At 35.9% G+C, this 14150-nt stretch overlaps 1 protein-coding gene across 2 annotated transcripts in view; it reads right to left on the bottom strand.

Moving 5' to 3' along the window:
- Positions 1-7644: 7644 nt before the first annotated feature.
- Positions 7645-14150, bottom strand: part of LOC141586056 (homeobox-leucine zipper protein ANTHOCYANINLESS 2-like) — a 37897-nt gene continuing 31391 nt past the window's right edge. For both annotated transcript variants that reach the window (XM_074407168.1, XM_074407167.1), the window contains exons 4-9: positions 13433-14125; positions 12937-13038; positions 12580-12792; positions 9838-10012; positions 9055-9422; positions 7645-8405 (exon numbers count right to left, since the gene is read on the bottom strand). In XM_074407168.1, the coding sequence (XP_074263269.1) occupies positions 8034-8405; positions 9055-9422; positions 9838-10012; positions 12580-12792; positions 12937-13038; positions 13433-14125 (1923 nt within the window). In that variant the 3' untranslated portion in view covers positions 7645-8033. The remainder of the gene's footprint in view (positions 8406-9054; positions 9423-9837; positions 10013-12579; positions 12793-12936; positions 13039-13432; positions 14126-14150) is intronic.

The raw sequence follows: 14150 nt of genomic DNA, 5'->3' as shown, positions 1-14150 counted from the left end.
TAAAACCTCAAGTTCTCAAATAAAAATCCAGAATTTTGAACTTAAAACTCAAAGTTGTAAGTTTAAACTAATAGTTTTAAATTTGATCTCTTAAATACTTGAATGGTTGAAGCTACTTGTGCCTGAACTTATATCCGATTTCTCAACTAAACGTATAACAACAGAATTAAAACATTAAAATTTTTAAAAACAAATTATAATTAATGATGAATAGGCAGACGTTCATTGTCGGTGCCAAACACCAAATATCAAGTAGCCAACGCGGGATTCGAACCCACACCTTGTGCATTACAATTTACACATGCTCTTCCATTTGAGCTAGTTAGCTTTTGACAAAAGAGCAACTTAAAACCCGAGTTTTTAAGTTAAAATCTCAAGTTATTTGCTTAAAAAAAATCAGAGGTTTAATTTTAATCCGAGTTTTAAAAAAATTGAATCTCAATTTATGACCAACTAAAATACACAAATTTGAAGAACTTAACAAAATTGAATGACAATCAATCTATATATACCTAAACAAAATGCTCATGACACGAAATAGTGCGTACACAAAGACACACAATTTGATAAACCTTGATATCGAGTCGAAAATTTAACTAAATTCACGAAATTGCCCGAAATTCTGAAAATAGCGTTGCATACTCGAGAAATGCAATAATGACTGAAATCTGATTGAAAATTTAACGAAAACTAAAATACAATAAAGAAAAGGAAGAAGTTACTTACTTTAATGTGTTCAATTAATGTAGCACAAACCTTGTACGTATTGAAAATGGGTAAAACGTCTTCAAATAAGTACGTAGTACTAAGTATCGAACATAATGCTGTTTGAGATTACATACAAGAAACAAATACGAAAAAAAAAAATTTGTGAGAATTGGTGAGAGAGTCAGAGAGAGGAAATGATGAAAGAGTATAAAAACCGACTTGCAAAATGTCGTCGACATTTTATAATGAATCGTCGACGCTTTTCATAAAAAAGACAACACATACCCCTGCTTTCTCTTCCTCCCTCCCTCCCTCTGATCCCTCGTACACAACAACACATACTCGCTCTCTCTTCATACACAACAACCACCACCGCACCGCTGCCACCGCTGCTACCAACACCACTTCCACGCCGCCCACACCACCGGATCACCACTGCACCGCTGCCACCGCTGATATCTCTTCGATCTTCGTTCTTCATTCATTACTTCGGATTTTGTTTATCCCACGCCAACAGCACCGCCGAACCACCACTGCACCACCACGGCATCGGACCACAACGCCAGCAGCATCCTTTGATCTATACTGTAGTTTTGATTATTAGTATTTTTTTTTGTGATGGGCTGTTTAAGGTTTGGATTTTGTGTTGATTAGTAGTGTTAATAATGTTGGATTTATAAAGTTTAAGATTTGCTTCATTTATGCACCGTAGCTGTGAATAAAATTGTGAACTTTTGCTTCAATTATGCAGTAAAGACAAAAGAATCACTTTTGCTTGAATATAAACGTCTCTGACCATTTGGGATGTTGAGGTTCAACGTTTCCTTTGGACTAGGACGTTGAACTTCAACGTTGGCATAGGTGATAGACGTTGGTCTTCAACGTTGGTAATGGTAGTGGACGTTGATATTCAACGTCCATGATGGTCTCGACCATTCGTTATATAACGTCTCGATTTGTCATCTCTGGCCATTTGGGACGTTGAGTATCATCATCCCCCTCCAACTCAGATGTTAACATTCAATGTCAGTGTCCATGTCTCACATTGGGTTTCATTGTCCATGTCCATTAGGGACAGGCCGGACAGCCATATTCAATGTCCCAATCATACGAGAAAAAGAAAATTACAATTCGATTCATACTAGACAATTTCAAGATTCATATTCATAATCGATTCATACTGGCAATTTTAACGCCATACTAGGCAATGTCCGATTCAAACGAAAAAATAAATAAATTACAATTCGATAGATAATTAAGTAGTTAAGTAGTTAATTTATCGACGATTCATCGCTCGTGGTTGATTTGGTTGGTTCGTCGTTTGCCAGTGAATTCGATTAACAATGTTGTATTTTTTTTTTAAAAGTTTGTTGCTTGGAGGATTTGGGAGAGAATAGGGTAGAGAAGGAGAGCAGGGGTAATGATGGTCTTTTTTCTAAAAAATGTCGACGATTCGTTACAAAACGTCGACGACCTTTTACAACCCCCTAAAAACCGACTTGCAAAGAGTGATGGTTAGTAGTTTAGTAGGTAGTTGTAATTTGTATTCCCTCTCAAAATTCTAATTAGAGCAATTGGGTTGGGCTTTAAATAAATAGAGAGGTCTTATCATATAAGACCGTCTCATTAAACAATTTGTGTTCATAAATTGTTTTATAGGACTATTTTATCAATAAGATTAGCCCAATAACCCAAAATCCAACTAAAATAGTTAACTTGTACATTTAAATATGTCTTTATTCATCATAAGATATCGAGTTATCAAAATAAAATTAAAAAAAAAAAAAAAAAAAATTGATATCAAGTGTAGGATATTCGCATATTGACCAGTTATATGTTATAGGACGGTCCTATTGGAGAGTTGCTGTAAAACATTTGATAAATTTATGAAGATTCGGGTTGTGAACTCGCATAATTATTGGGCAAACGTCAACTTTAATCTTGTTCGGTGTTTCTCTTAAGTGAGCATTTGTTTGCCCTTGATTCGCTGAATAAAGCTTAGAATCACCAAGTAAATTGTGTAAATTAGGGTGAGTATTTGAGTCGGGAGGGAGTTGTGCATTTGTGCCTCGTGTCAGCCCACCGTGTCCGAGGAAGAAAATGGTAGAGTTGGGCTTCATGTCGTATCGTGTCTTGTCGATGAAATGGAAATGGCAGCATAGGTACGGCCACGGCCCATGATGTGTTATGCTGTTACGTGCCATATTTCAGCGTGCCCCAGCAATTCCTCCACTCCAGCCTTATTTTTTTTAGTTTGAACGTGCCTTAGCTTATCGTGTCTAAGTGAGTCGTGTCATGGTCTTCTTTCTCCAACTTGGGCCCATGATCATCCATGAACTAGATAGGAGACATGTTATCCATGAATTAAGCCCATTAACAACCATTGACCTACAAGAAACATGAGCATCTAAAGCCCAATTTGAGGTCACACATCATGATCCATACGTATTGATCGGCCCAAAGAGCTAATCCATCAGACTCACCAATCAGTGCTCATGTCTTCATTTTTTCCGCAAATTATTTGTTCATGTGTTCCAATTTAGTTATTTTTTTTTTGTCCAAATTCAACTTTCTCAGAACTATGTCAGTTTCGAAGATCCCCTCGTGTAAGGTTATGTGAAAAAGTAGCGATATACTCCATAATAAAGGATTAAAGGGCATGTAAAGCGTTATAAGAATGATTGTTTTTTTAGTTTTGAAAGATTGTATTTCGTCACTTTTTATATCACTCGTAAAATCGTGTAGATGTATTATGACGTTTAATCAATGAATCACTCTCTTTTCCTAGAAGTGAAAAAAATAAGTGAATAAAAAATTAGGAGATCCCGATGAGGAAGAATCTGAGGAACCAGTGGCCAGTATCCAGAGATTTGTCGGAATTCGAAGAATACTCCAGGATCTCGAAAAATAAGTAATTTAGGCCCAAAAAAAGCTAATCTTTTGTATTAAAGAAAGTTATTTTACCCCGTTCTCTCCGTCTCGATTATTTGTTTATCTTTAGTTTGATACAAAGACAAGAAAATTGGAGAGGACCATCTGTGATGGTTGTTGGTGCTACTATAAAATAAAATAGGTAAATAAATGATTAGGGCGGAGGGATAACTTACTCAAAAATAAAGGTAAAGAAATGACAGACATTGAGAAATACTTCTCTACATACAAACACGGGATAACTTACTATACCCTTAGATCATGAGTATCGCTGCTAATAAGGTTACCAACTAAGCTAGATCATAAATATCACCGCTAATAACGTTTTTACCAACTAAATTAATTGACAAAAACAGCAAAAAAAAAATCCAAATTATGTGAATCATTGGAAAGTCGGGTATACATTACAATCTGTTTTTTTCCAACATTCATACCTTAGGTTATGTAGTTATACGATCGACATTGAACAAAGTCACATGATACGTCAAATGATACAGAAAGATGAAAAGGTGTTATTGACATGAAGTGATAGTTGATAAAGTCGTTATATGTGAATAGTTGACCCAAACCTATATATTTGTCTAACACAAGTTTCTCATCAATCATTCATGTATATTATCAACACCGTCACATTTCAATACTTTAATTGCTTCACAGTCTATTATTTGTGGTTTTTATGACTTGTGAGCTCACATTCTCTCTCTTATTTTCATTTTCCTCCATTTTCCACCACAAATCTCCTTCCTCTTAAAATCTCCCCAAAAGGTAATGTAGAAGATCGCAGTGAATCGAATGGAGTATTTCATACCGTCATATCCGTCTGAAATTGTCAGACGGATACCATTTCCTCTTACAAAAAAACCATTTAGGGTGTGAGTGGGAAAGCACATGGGGGTGTCCCACCACCCATGTGCTTCTCACTTGTGAGAGGTCTTATTACGATTTGAAATAAGGCGGTCTGAAGCAAGACGGATTATTTTACTTCTAGCTATACAAGACTGCAAGTCTCTTCATAATTTTAAAACAAGGTGTATTAAGTCTATTTAAGGTTTAGCTTTTTTATTTGTAAAAGAAGGGACTAGGGCAATTTCAATCCGAAGGGATTTGAACCCAGATCATGAGCAAACTAGTTGACATCTGATCTATTGTGATATTGCGATGTGAGTTCATAATGTCTCCAATCTTTCTGTTTACAAATTTATACCATTAGACTTGACCGACTTATCTATTCATCAATCATAACATCTTGGTACGAAAACTCGAATAGTTATTGATATCTAATATTGACCTTTATAAATACATAAATCAAATTTCAGCAACTCTCCTATAGGACCGTCCTAAACCATAGGACTGGCCCAAAAGGAGAGAAGCCCAAAACTAACGCTTAATTTAATTTATATTTAATTTTATTTTAACAACACGACATTTTATGATAAAAACTAACATGTTTAAATATACAAGTTATTAATACAAAACTCTAGGTTATCAAAATAAAATATTTTTTTTACAAGTTTATTAACTAATTTTTTTGGGCTTTTGGTTATTTGATTAAAAAGGTGAGTTATAAGTTAATTGTTTGGACTTTTGGATTATGCCTGGTTTTATGCTATAAGACAATCCAATAAAATAATTTGTAATCAAATCCCTACAAAATACCTCATGGAAATTAAAGTGGGCCCAAACCCATAATTAAGGTGAGTAGAGGAGGTCCCAAAAACATGTGAAGAGGAAGGCCCATAGAAGGTCCAAATGTTTGATTCATTGTCACAAGAGTTATGGAAGAATGATTGAAGTAATATTGTAGTATAGTAACATTGTCCAAATATTATGGAGCCTACTTACAAAATTTCATTTTCTATGGATGGACCAAATCGAAAATTTAACCTAAAAAAAGGATGACATTATTAGAGATTTATAGACTTTATTGACATCGTCCACACCTTAACCTAATTTGCATGGTCTTACATACTTTGCATGTGATTCTTTACGTGTGACCGTCTCTTTATTATTAACACCTTGAACATATTTGCGTGAAGTTTCTTTTAATGTTTGAAATTTGTAAGAATATATTTCGTATTTCAATTATTTATTTACATTTAATTAAAATACTTTCCATAAAAAACAAAAATGTAAACAAGGAAATGAGACAAGTATTGTCGAAAAAGGATTACTTGGCTGAATTATAACATATCTCCTCCAATCCAATCCAATCCAATCCAAACTACCCTTTCATTTTTTAAAGTTAACCTTGTTAAATATTAATATTGATTATTTTTAATTAAATTTTAAAAATTTATACATAAAATTGACATATTTACTTTTGTTATAAAAAGAAGTTTAACAAAATTATAACTTCGACACTAAAAAATACACCGTAATATATAAATGAAGAAAAACGTGGTCAAAATATCGTCTCCTAAACCATGAAAAGTTAAATGGGTAGTTTGAATTGGATTAAAAGGAGTATGTTATTTCTTTCCAAATTATAGTCGAATGGTTCGCTAAATTGTTGCACTTTTCTCTCAATTGTGGAGTACAACCTTGTTCTTTCTGTCTTAATTTCAGTTCAACTCAGCTTATTTTTTTTTTTTTTTTTTGCCATGCATACATAAAATCGTCTAATTCTAAAATTTGTGAAGCACGAGACTTCATGATAACCATAGGCCATAGCCCATAGGGCGGCAGGGAGTAGGACTTATAGGGAGGCAAGGTATGCTAGTGTCAGAATTTCAGAAACTTGCCTTTCAAGCTTTTTATTTATTTATTTTATTTTCTGTTTTGTGAATTTATTTTTTTATTATATTATTTATTCAGATGTTGATGATACTCCGTATGAGAAAAGAGTGGTACAATGGCAGGTGCATATGCACCAGTCATTTCAGAAAATGCAGCCAAAAAGAACTGACACACACAGCCTACTCAGTTGTACCTTCTTGTATAGATGCCCCAAAAGAGCTGACTATTTCTCAATTTCACTACCATTTATTGCGAAAATCCATCCCTTTTTTGGGATTTAATCTCAAACCAAATATATTGGTTATTATAATCTCAAAATCATTATAAGGAAAGGACCATATGTAATTAAGTTATTCTTTGTCCGATGTAAAAGTGTCTCATCAATGCCATTCTTTGATGGTGTAATGAGTAAGTAGTACATTGGTAAATTTAATGTTGACGAGACTAGAAGAGAGACTTGAGTATCATCTCACATGACTTTATCAGTTAAGCTACTTGACATCTGCATTTTCGTGCCAATTTTGTTAAATTGTTGATGTCGTTTGTATGGTGATAAACATAACACCTACAGAATGATGCCGAAACAAATATCCATGTAGCTTAGACATTTGACAACAAAGAGTTTTGCTTGTGACAGTCTTTTCAAAAAGACCTCTTAAAAAAAGCACCTCCTCACTTGCCCTCCACTTTCCCCTTTATCTGACGTCTCTTTAAAATGACAGATTTTATCCGTTATAAATGAGAATTTTTGATTTGACAAAGTTCTTCCCAAATCATAATAAGCTATTCTTGGTTGTGATGGTAAGTTGGTATCAAGCTTATGACGTCTCGGAACTCATTTTCTTTTGTAACATTATTGAAAATGATTGTGAGATATTACAAGTTTATAACTGTTACAAATAAGAATTTGTGTTGAAAGAGTACCTTTACATAACCATGTTCGATACCGTGCCAATTTTCTTAAAATCTTACTCCCTCCCACAGTCCCACTCTTTCAATTAATACCAACACCATCTTCAATAATGAGAGGTAGTAAGTAGTTTATTTGGAAAATGATGGCGAAACAAATGAAAAATACTTGTGTCCTCGGAAAAATGTCCTCCTTATACTTAAAGGAGGAGTACCATCCTTCTCATTTCCATTTCGGTCCTCCTCCTCCTTTGAGTGTAAGGAGGACGTCCTCCCGAAAGAAATAAGTATTTCTCGAAACAAATATCCATGTAGCCTAGTTATTTGACAATGCTCATACCAAATCAATTAGACATTCAGTACCTAAAAAGTTACCTTACATAAATATAGTACTAATTCGTACTCGATAATCAATTAGATTTTTGGACAACAAAAAATTGACATCATTACATTTAAGCTACAAAAACCAATGATATGGATCTAGATTTGAGTCAATACCCGAACCACCACCTTGTTATAAACCCGCTTTCATTTCTCCACCATATCGTGTATATAGCAAGGTGTCGCGTTTAATACACGCGGGTTCGTTCTTGACTCACACCTCAGATTTCGCGCTTCAACAGTGTTATGTAAAATCATAGCTACAATCCAAAAAAAAAACAGTTTATTTATATACCATCTCAAATCGCGAAAATTAACCTCCCCAACATCGGATGGTTGCTCACACCAACCTCCGCCGTTTGATGTGGCTAATTTTCGCAATGTAGAGCGGCCTTGATCTTCTGGACAGTGCAAGAGATTAGATTGTTGACGGTCTCTACTGACTCTACGGTGAGCTTGGCTGTTGGAAGGCTATTGACAAGTATTTGGAAGGCCACGGTAAGAAGGGACCCACCAACCCTATTTGGGCCAAAACCATGGTTGTTAGACCCACGGGAGTCCGGCCCATCAGGGACGATGGAGAACCCGGAGGGTAAAAGTGCCACATATGCAGAGTCTCCACCATTCATCACCACATGCATTGCAGGGATGTCGACTGGCGCGTATACTACCAGCGATCCTGATGCGTCTGTGCATGTTTCCTGCAGTATTAGCATGCTGCTCTGGTTCGGGTTCATTGCCTGTCCACATAAGCAAGTCATAAATATCCAACCATTTTCTTTGTCAAATTCACATGAAATTCGGATGCTACTTTCATAAAACGAGATATCTAACCGGTTTGACAACTCTATTAATCCTTATAACAGGTTAAATCGACTTTACTGAATAGTGAAAAACTGATTGTATTCATAACAGTAAATTAACCTGTTATATAAAAAGAAAACGAGATGGCATCACCGGGTGGTACCTAATCTCGAGAAAAATAAAATTGTGTTTGAGTGGTCACACAAATGCTGACCGACCCTTCACACCAAAAACAAACTGAAATGGACTGTCCCCCACATTTTGACTTTTATCATGATAACCTTCTGATGTAAATAGAACCATAGGTTAAAAAGAAAAAGGCTGTCACTAAGTCTGTCCCAAAGCAATATATACTTCCAATATTAGATTGCAACACTTTTAACCATTAGCATAACAAAAAACAAAGGCCTTTTGACCTTTCACTCCAAGACACATGCTATATTCCAAAAACAAACCTATACTAATGCAAGAAAAAAAACATGCATATTCTGAACCAAATCACCTAAAAAATATCACCACAGTGAAATAATTCTTAAAGGGTAATTATTAAAGGGTAATTTTTAAAGGGTAATAAAGTAAACATACATTAGCTCGAAGGAGGGAGACGCAGTTGCCTTGATCTTGGCCCTTGGCGATGTGAGCCATCTCCTGCATGGGTCCACCGTTGGATAAGATGTCCCACTCGCTTCTGAAACGTTCATCGCGCAGGAAGTCAAAAAGTCTTTGAGGGGAGACTGGAAGCCATACTGAAGTGGCAGCGCTTAGGACAATTCCCTGAGGCTCACCAGGGTCGTCAATGCTCTTTCGAGTCATGACCCTGACGTTCTCGTCTACGTTGCCCATGTTGAGTTTGTTCCATTGATGTACTGTTGAGGCGCATACTCCGACACAGAAGTTGTTGGTCATCCTTTGTGCCAGCTTTAACATGCTTCTGCGCCCACTTGCTGTTATAGCTGCATTTGGATCGCATTAGTTTAGCTTCACCATATTACCAATAATATTATTCTTGTCTCGGTAGCTCTCGTTTGGGACGTGACAAAGGGTCAGATCAGAGACAGTGAAAAACCTTAACTCTAATTGTGTTAATCACTGAGATTATTTTCACATGACCAGCAACCAAGTTTATGGAACAAGTAGATATTTTTAATCTATCATATCCCAAAATTAAAGATAAATAAAAATATAGCGGGTTATAATACGAGGAAAGGGATGCCTAGAGTACGAGAAAATAAAGATTAAAGAGGCTGTGAACGTGCATTCCCCCACAACAAAAAGACCAATATTTCATAGACAATTAAACGTGTAACAAATAAGAAGAGCCCATAAATATCAAGGTATGGTCAAAAGGGGTGAAAGGAGGGTGATTACCCGTGTGATCTCCAGAGGGTACGGTGGAGGACATGAGGATAGCTAGGCACTCGCATTGTCTTTGAAGAGTAGCAATCCACCTCTGTGCGCCAAATCCCAAGCCAGCACTGACTAACGGCCTATACAGCTGATGAATGCTACTATCATCATATTCAGCATGCTCCACCCATGTTACCTACACCATCATTTCATTGATTTTGTATGTTAAAATCATCGGAATGTAATTTCAGTATTTAATATGCTGCGTTTTATGTTCGAATTATTCAACGGAGTATGACAAAAGAAAACAATAGTTGGTTTACCATCAAATTAGACTATGACAAAACTTAAGCAATGCGACTGATCAAGCTGAACGTCAAAGTGCAAAAGCAGCTAAAAAAAACCAAACCCGAATAATGGTGACAATGCGTGAGTACGTGACTCGAAATGATGTAATTGAAATGAAAATCTTAATAATTTGGACTCGACCCCCAACCAGAAATGACTCGAACATGAAACGAACCACAACGACCTTGTCCAAGTCTGATCTAAATGATTCAATTGACAGGTTTGCATGAGATTAGACTAGTTAATACACAGTCAAATTGAGTTGAGTTTGAGGACAAAATAACGTTCAAAGGGAAAACAAATATACAATCAGAATTCTGACAAAATAAACATCAGAGACGGCGCAAGCAAGGGAGAATAGAAGATTACTTCTATAAATTAAATCAAACATTGTAGTTTAATATTAACATAAAATTATTAGAAAACAAATAATTGCAAATGGGTCTTAAAATAATCATATGATACGACAGTATAGTGTCTAAGAAATGATATAAATATTCTAAAATACCACACTTATGTCAGTTGAATCTTGGATATAGTTTCAAGATTGGTCTCAATAAAATATTACTCGTTATTACTCGTAACTCAAATTATACTATGAGACCGTCGTAATGGTACGCCGACATGAAGACCATTTCATGTTAAATAAATGACCACTCATTATTATAGTGCGGACTTTAAAAGGTTTTTCACTTTTTAACATAGAGTGGTCACTTTTTGTCCGTTGCACTCTACGATGTTCGCAGATAATAACAATAAGGGAGGACATTAAACAAACAGGCTAGAGTTCAATGAGATAAATTAGTTCCCAATGCAGCAAGGTAATCTGGAGGGCAGGCTGGCATCGAGATATGGTATATTCATAGAAACAAAAGCATAGAAACTGGATGAGAACAAAATTGACAGTCTTGGGTTTTTGACTACAAAGTCTTCAGTGAGCAGTTACACCAACATATTAAGTTATTAGGCTTAAGGGTAGGTGACACATCAACACAACACAACATTAGTACCACCCCAATGCCTCAATGGCTCCCGCAAATTACAGTATAAGGGAGTTCGGATGTACGCAGCTTAAAATGGTCATTATTTAACATAAAACGGTCTTCATACAAAAAAAAATTGGTCTAAAAGATAAACAAATGATTGAACGGCTTCTATACCAAAAAAAATGAAAAATTGAGCAAAATATATGAAATTGAATCCACCAAAGCTCGTTTTAAATAAAAAATTATTTAAGAAAACGTAAATAATGGGGCAAGACAAGAAGATTAATTGATGACTGATCAAGCTTACTCTTAATGAGTTTATTCCTTCACCCTCACATCTAAATCTTATTGAATCTGGAAAACACTTTAATCTTAGTAGTTTAGAACAATTTAAATAGACGAATCATGCGAGAATGGATATACTTTAGATATATGACTGATTATATATTTTCATTTTTAGTTGGTGTTGCTTAAGACGTTGTATTGTACAATATACAAGTATTAAATGAGATGTATAATGTGGAAAAGGGTCATTGTACAGTTTAAAAAAAAAACATATTTGAGTTTTTGTGTTTCATTTTATATATCCAGATTCCAGCTCAAGAAGATGACCGAGGCTGCATCTGGAATCGGAATAGAAACATCGAATACATTAGTTTAATCACCCTATGTTTGTAGATTACAAGGCATTTGTTTACTGTACTTTATAGTAGATAATTCTGTGGAAATTATTATGTTCAAGGTGCAGAAAATAAGGATAAGAGGCTTCTATTCATTAAACAATGGCTGAATCCTCGATCCTCTGACGCATTCATATAAAATATACAAGTATTGGGCAAGAAACAAGGCATTGTCAAAACTTGAGGATAGCAAAATATGTGCCATAAAAGAAGCATCTACTTGAATAAACAAAACTGGGTGAAGATTCTGAAGAAGCTAGTACTATTTAATTATAATTATTTTCAAACAAATCGAGGTTAAGAACCTTATGATCACGTAATTAATCGATCACCAGACAAACAAGAATCATAGATGCACGAGCTTAACAAAAAAACTACACAACAAAAAAATATAAATGCATGTACAAAAAACTTATTACGGAGTATTGCGAGTAAGTTACGGTCTTAGATGTGAGACGAAAACAGTATGCCTATCAATAAAACAAGAAAGAAATAATGACTTAGGTAGATCTAAGACCAACTCATAAAACACTCAGATGATGTGATTAAATGTTACTTTCACAAAATTAAATGGGTTCTAAATGCAAACAGCTAGAAGACCCAAATTGCAGTTGCAACAAACTCATTAAAGGCTAAAGTAGAAAGGACACCAAACTTGGGATCAACACAAGAAACGAGACATAATAATCAAAAAGGGAATAAATCAGAATTATGTGTGTAATTACTACTAAGGTAAAACATTGTGGTACCTTAGAATAGCCGTTTGGCATATCTTGAACAACACATCCTGAAGGAAGTCTCCGGCAGTTAATGTATGTCGCTGAGCCGGAACTTTCTGGGATGCAGTCGATGGACACGTCAACAACCGCCCACACCCCCTCTGCGTGTTGCTTACAGAACCTTAGAAAGTTCACCACACGTACCGGTACCAAAGGAGATAGCACTTGAAGCTCCGCGTGCATCTAATAAAAAAACAATTAAATCATTGTATGATGGATAAGAGCTAATTAGTATCTAATTAGACATTATTATTATTATTACATTAATCAAATTAAAGTTAAATAAATACTGCTAATAAATTTGATTAAGATGGTTTAATTAAATACCAGCTGAAGAGCACCATTTCTTGTTCCTCCCATTCCATTAGATATCACATCCGTTGTCGAAGCCCTAGCCACTATGCCCGGAAACATCTCCGTCCAACGATTCTGATGCATTAAAATCAAAATTAAACCATGGATTGTCAAATAAAAATGTCATTTAGCAACATTTCCTGATAAGTGAAACTATTAAAACATCTGTGTGTGGCAAACATCGGCTAAGGCTGCGAACATCAAACCCCCTACCCACCATTTCCGGGACCAATTGAGACCTATGTTACTCGGACTCGTGTAGAAGTATCCGACACGGGTGCGTGTCCAAGTGTCGGACTCGGCTAATGTTTTTGAAAAATATGCATATTTTGGTCTAAAATGAAGTGTCCAAGGGTCATACCCATGTTCGAGGGTCGAGTGTCGGACACGGGTACGCGAGGAAATTAGAAGAGTCGGAGTAATATAGATTGAGACACGAGATTAAAGGGAAACTAATCTAAATGCTCACCGAATCCATCAAGGTTTCAACAAGGGCTAGGCTGTTGATGATAACCATGCCGGTTTCCCGAGAAGCTTCGTTAACAAATCCATTAGGCTTCAATCCAATGCAAGAATTGAAAGATCTCATATACTCATCATGGTTCAAAATTTCTCTTCCACCGGAATCCATGCTCCTCATCCATACAGGTTCATCAGTCTGGGCCATCTTAACAAGTTCATCCATGGCACCCAAAGCCAATTCCAAGTACATAGACCTCTCAATTCCCCCCATATTAGTAGTCGCTTTCGTGGGAGATACAATAGGCAAAGAATTGGATATGCCACTACCAAAGTCCGGAGCTAAAGGCATTGTAGATGTGACAGTGGTTAAGTGGTCGTAACCATTGGTACCAACGCCAAGTTCCAAGGCTGAACTTGGCATTTGTTGCTGACCCATGGACCCAGATATAGTAGACATGGATGACACGGGACGACCTAGGAACTTACTCGCTAACACACAAACCCGGTCTAACTCGTCCTTCAATCGGGCATTTTCAATCCTAAGGTGTTGCTCTTCTATTGAAATGTTACCAATTATCGCGGGTCCACCACAGTTGGTACACATTGGGTTCCTCATGGCTTCTCTTATGGACATGTTTTCTGCTCTTATCTTGTCATTCTCTTGCCTTAGAATAGAATTCTCATGCCTCTCCAATTGAGTCTACAAACACACAAGCAAATTACAC

This window comes from Silene latifolia, chromosome 6 (assembly GCF_048544455.1).
Source record: "Silene latifolia isolate original U9 population chromosome 6, ASM4854445v1, whole genome shotgun sequence".
Lineage (NCBI taxonomy): Eukaryota > Viridiplantae > Streptophyta > Magnoliopsida > Caryophyllales > Caryophyllaceae > Silene > Silene latifolia.
The sequence above is the reverse complement of the archived record's forward strand: the minus strand, read 5'-3'. Positions and strand labels throughout refer to the sequence as shown.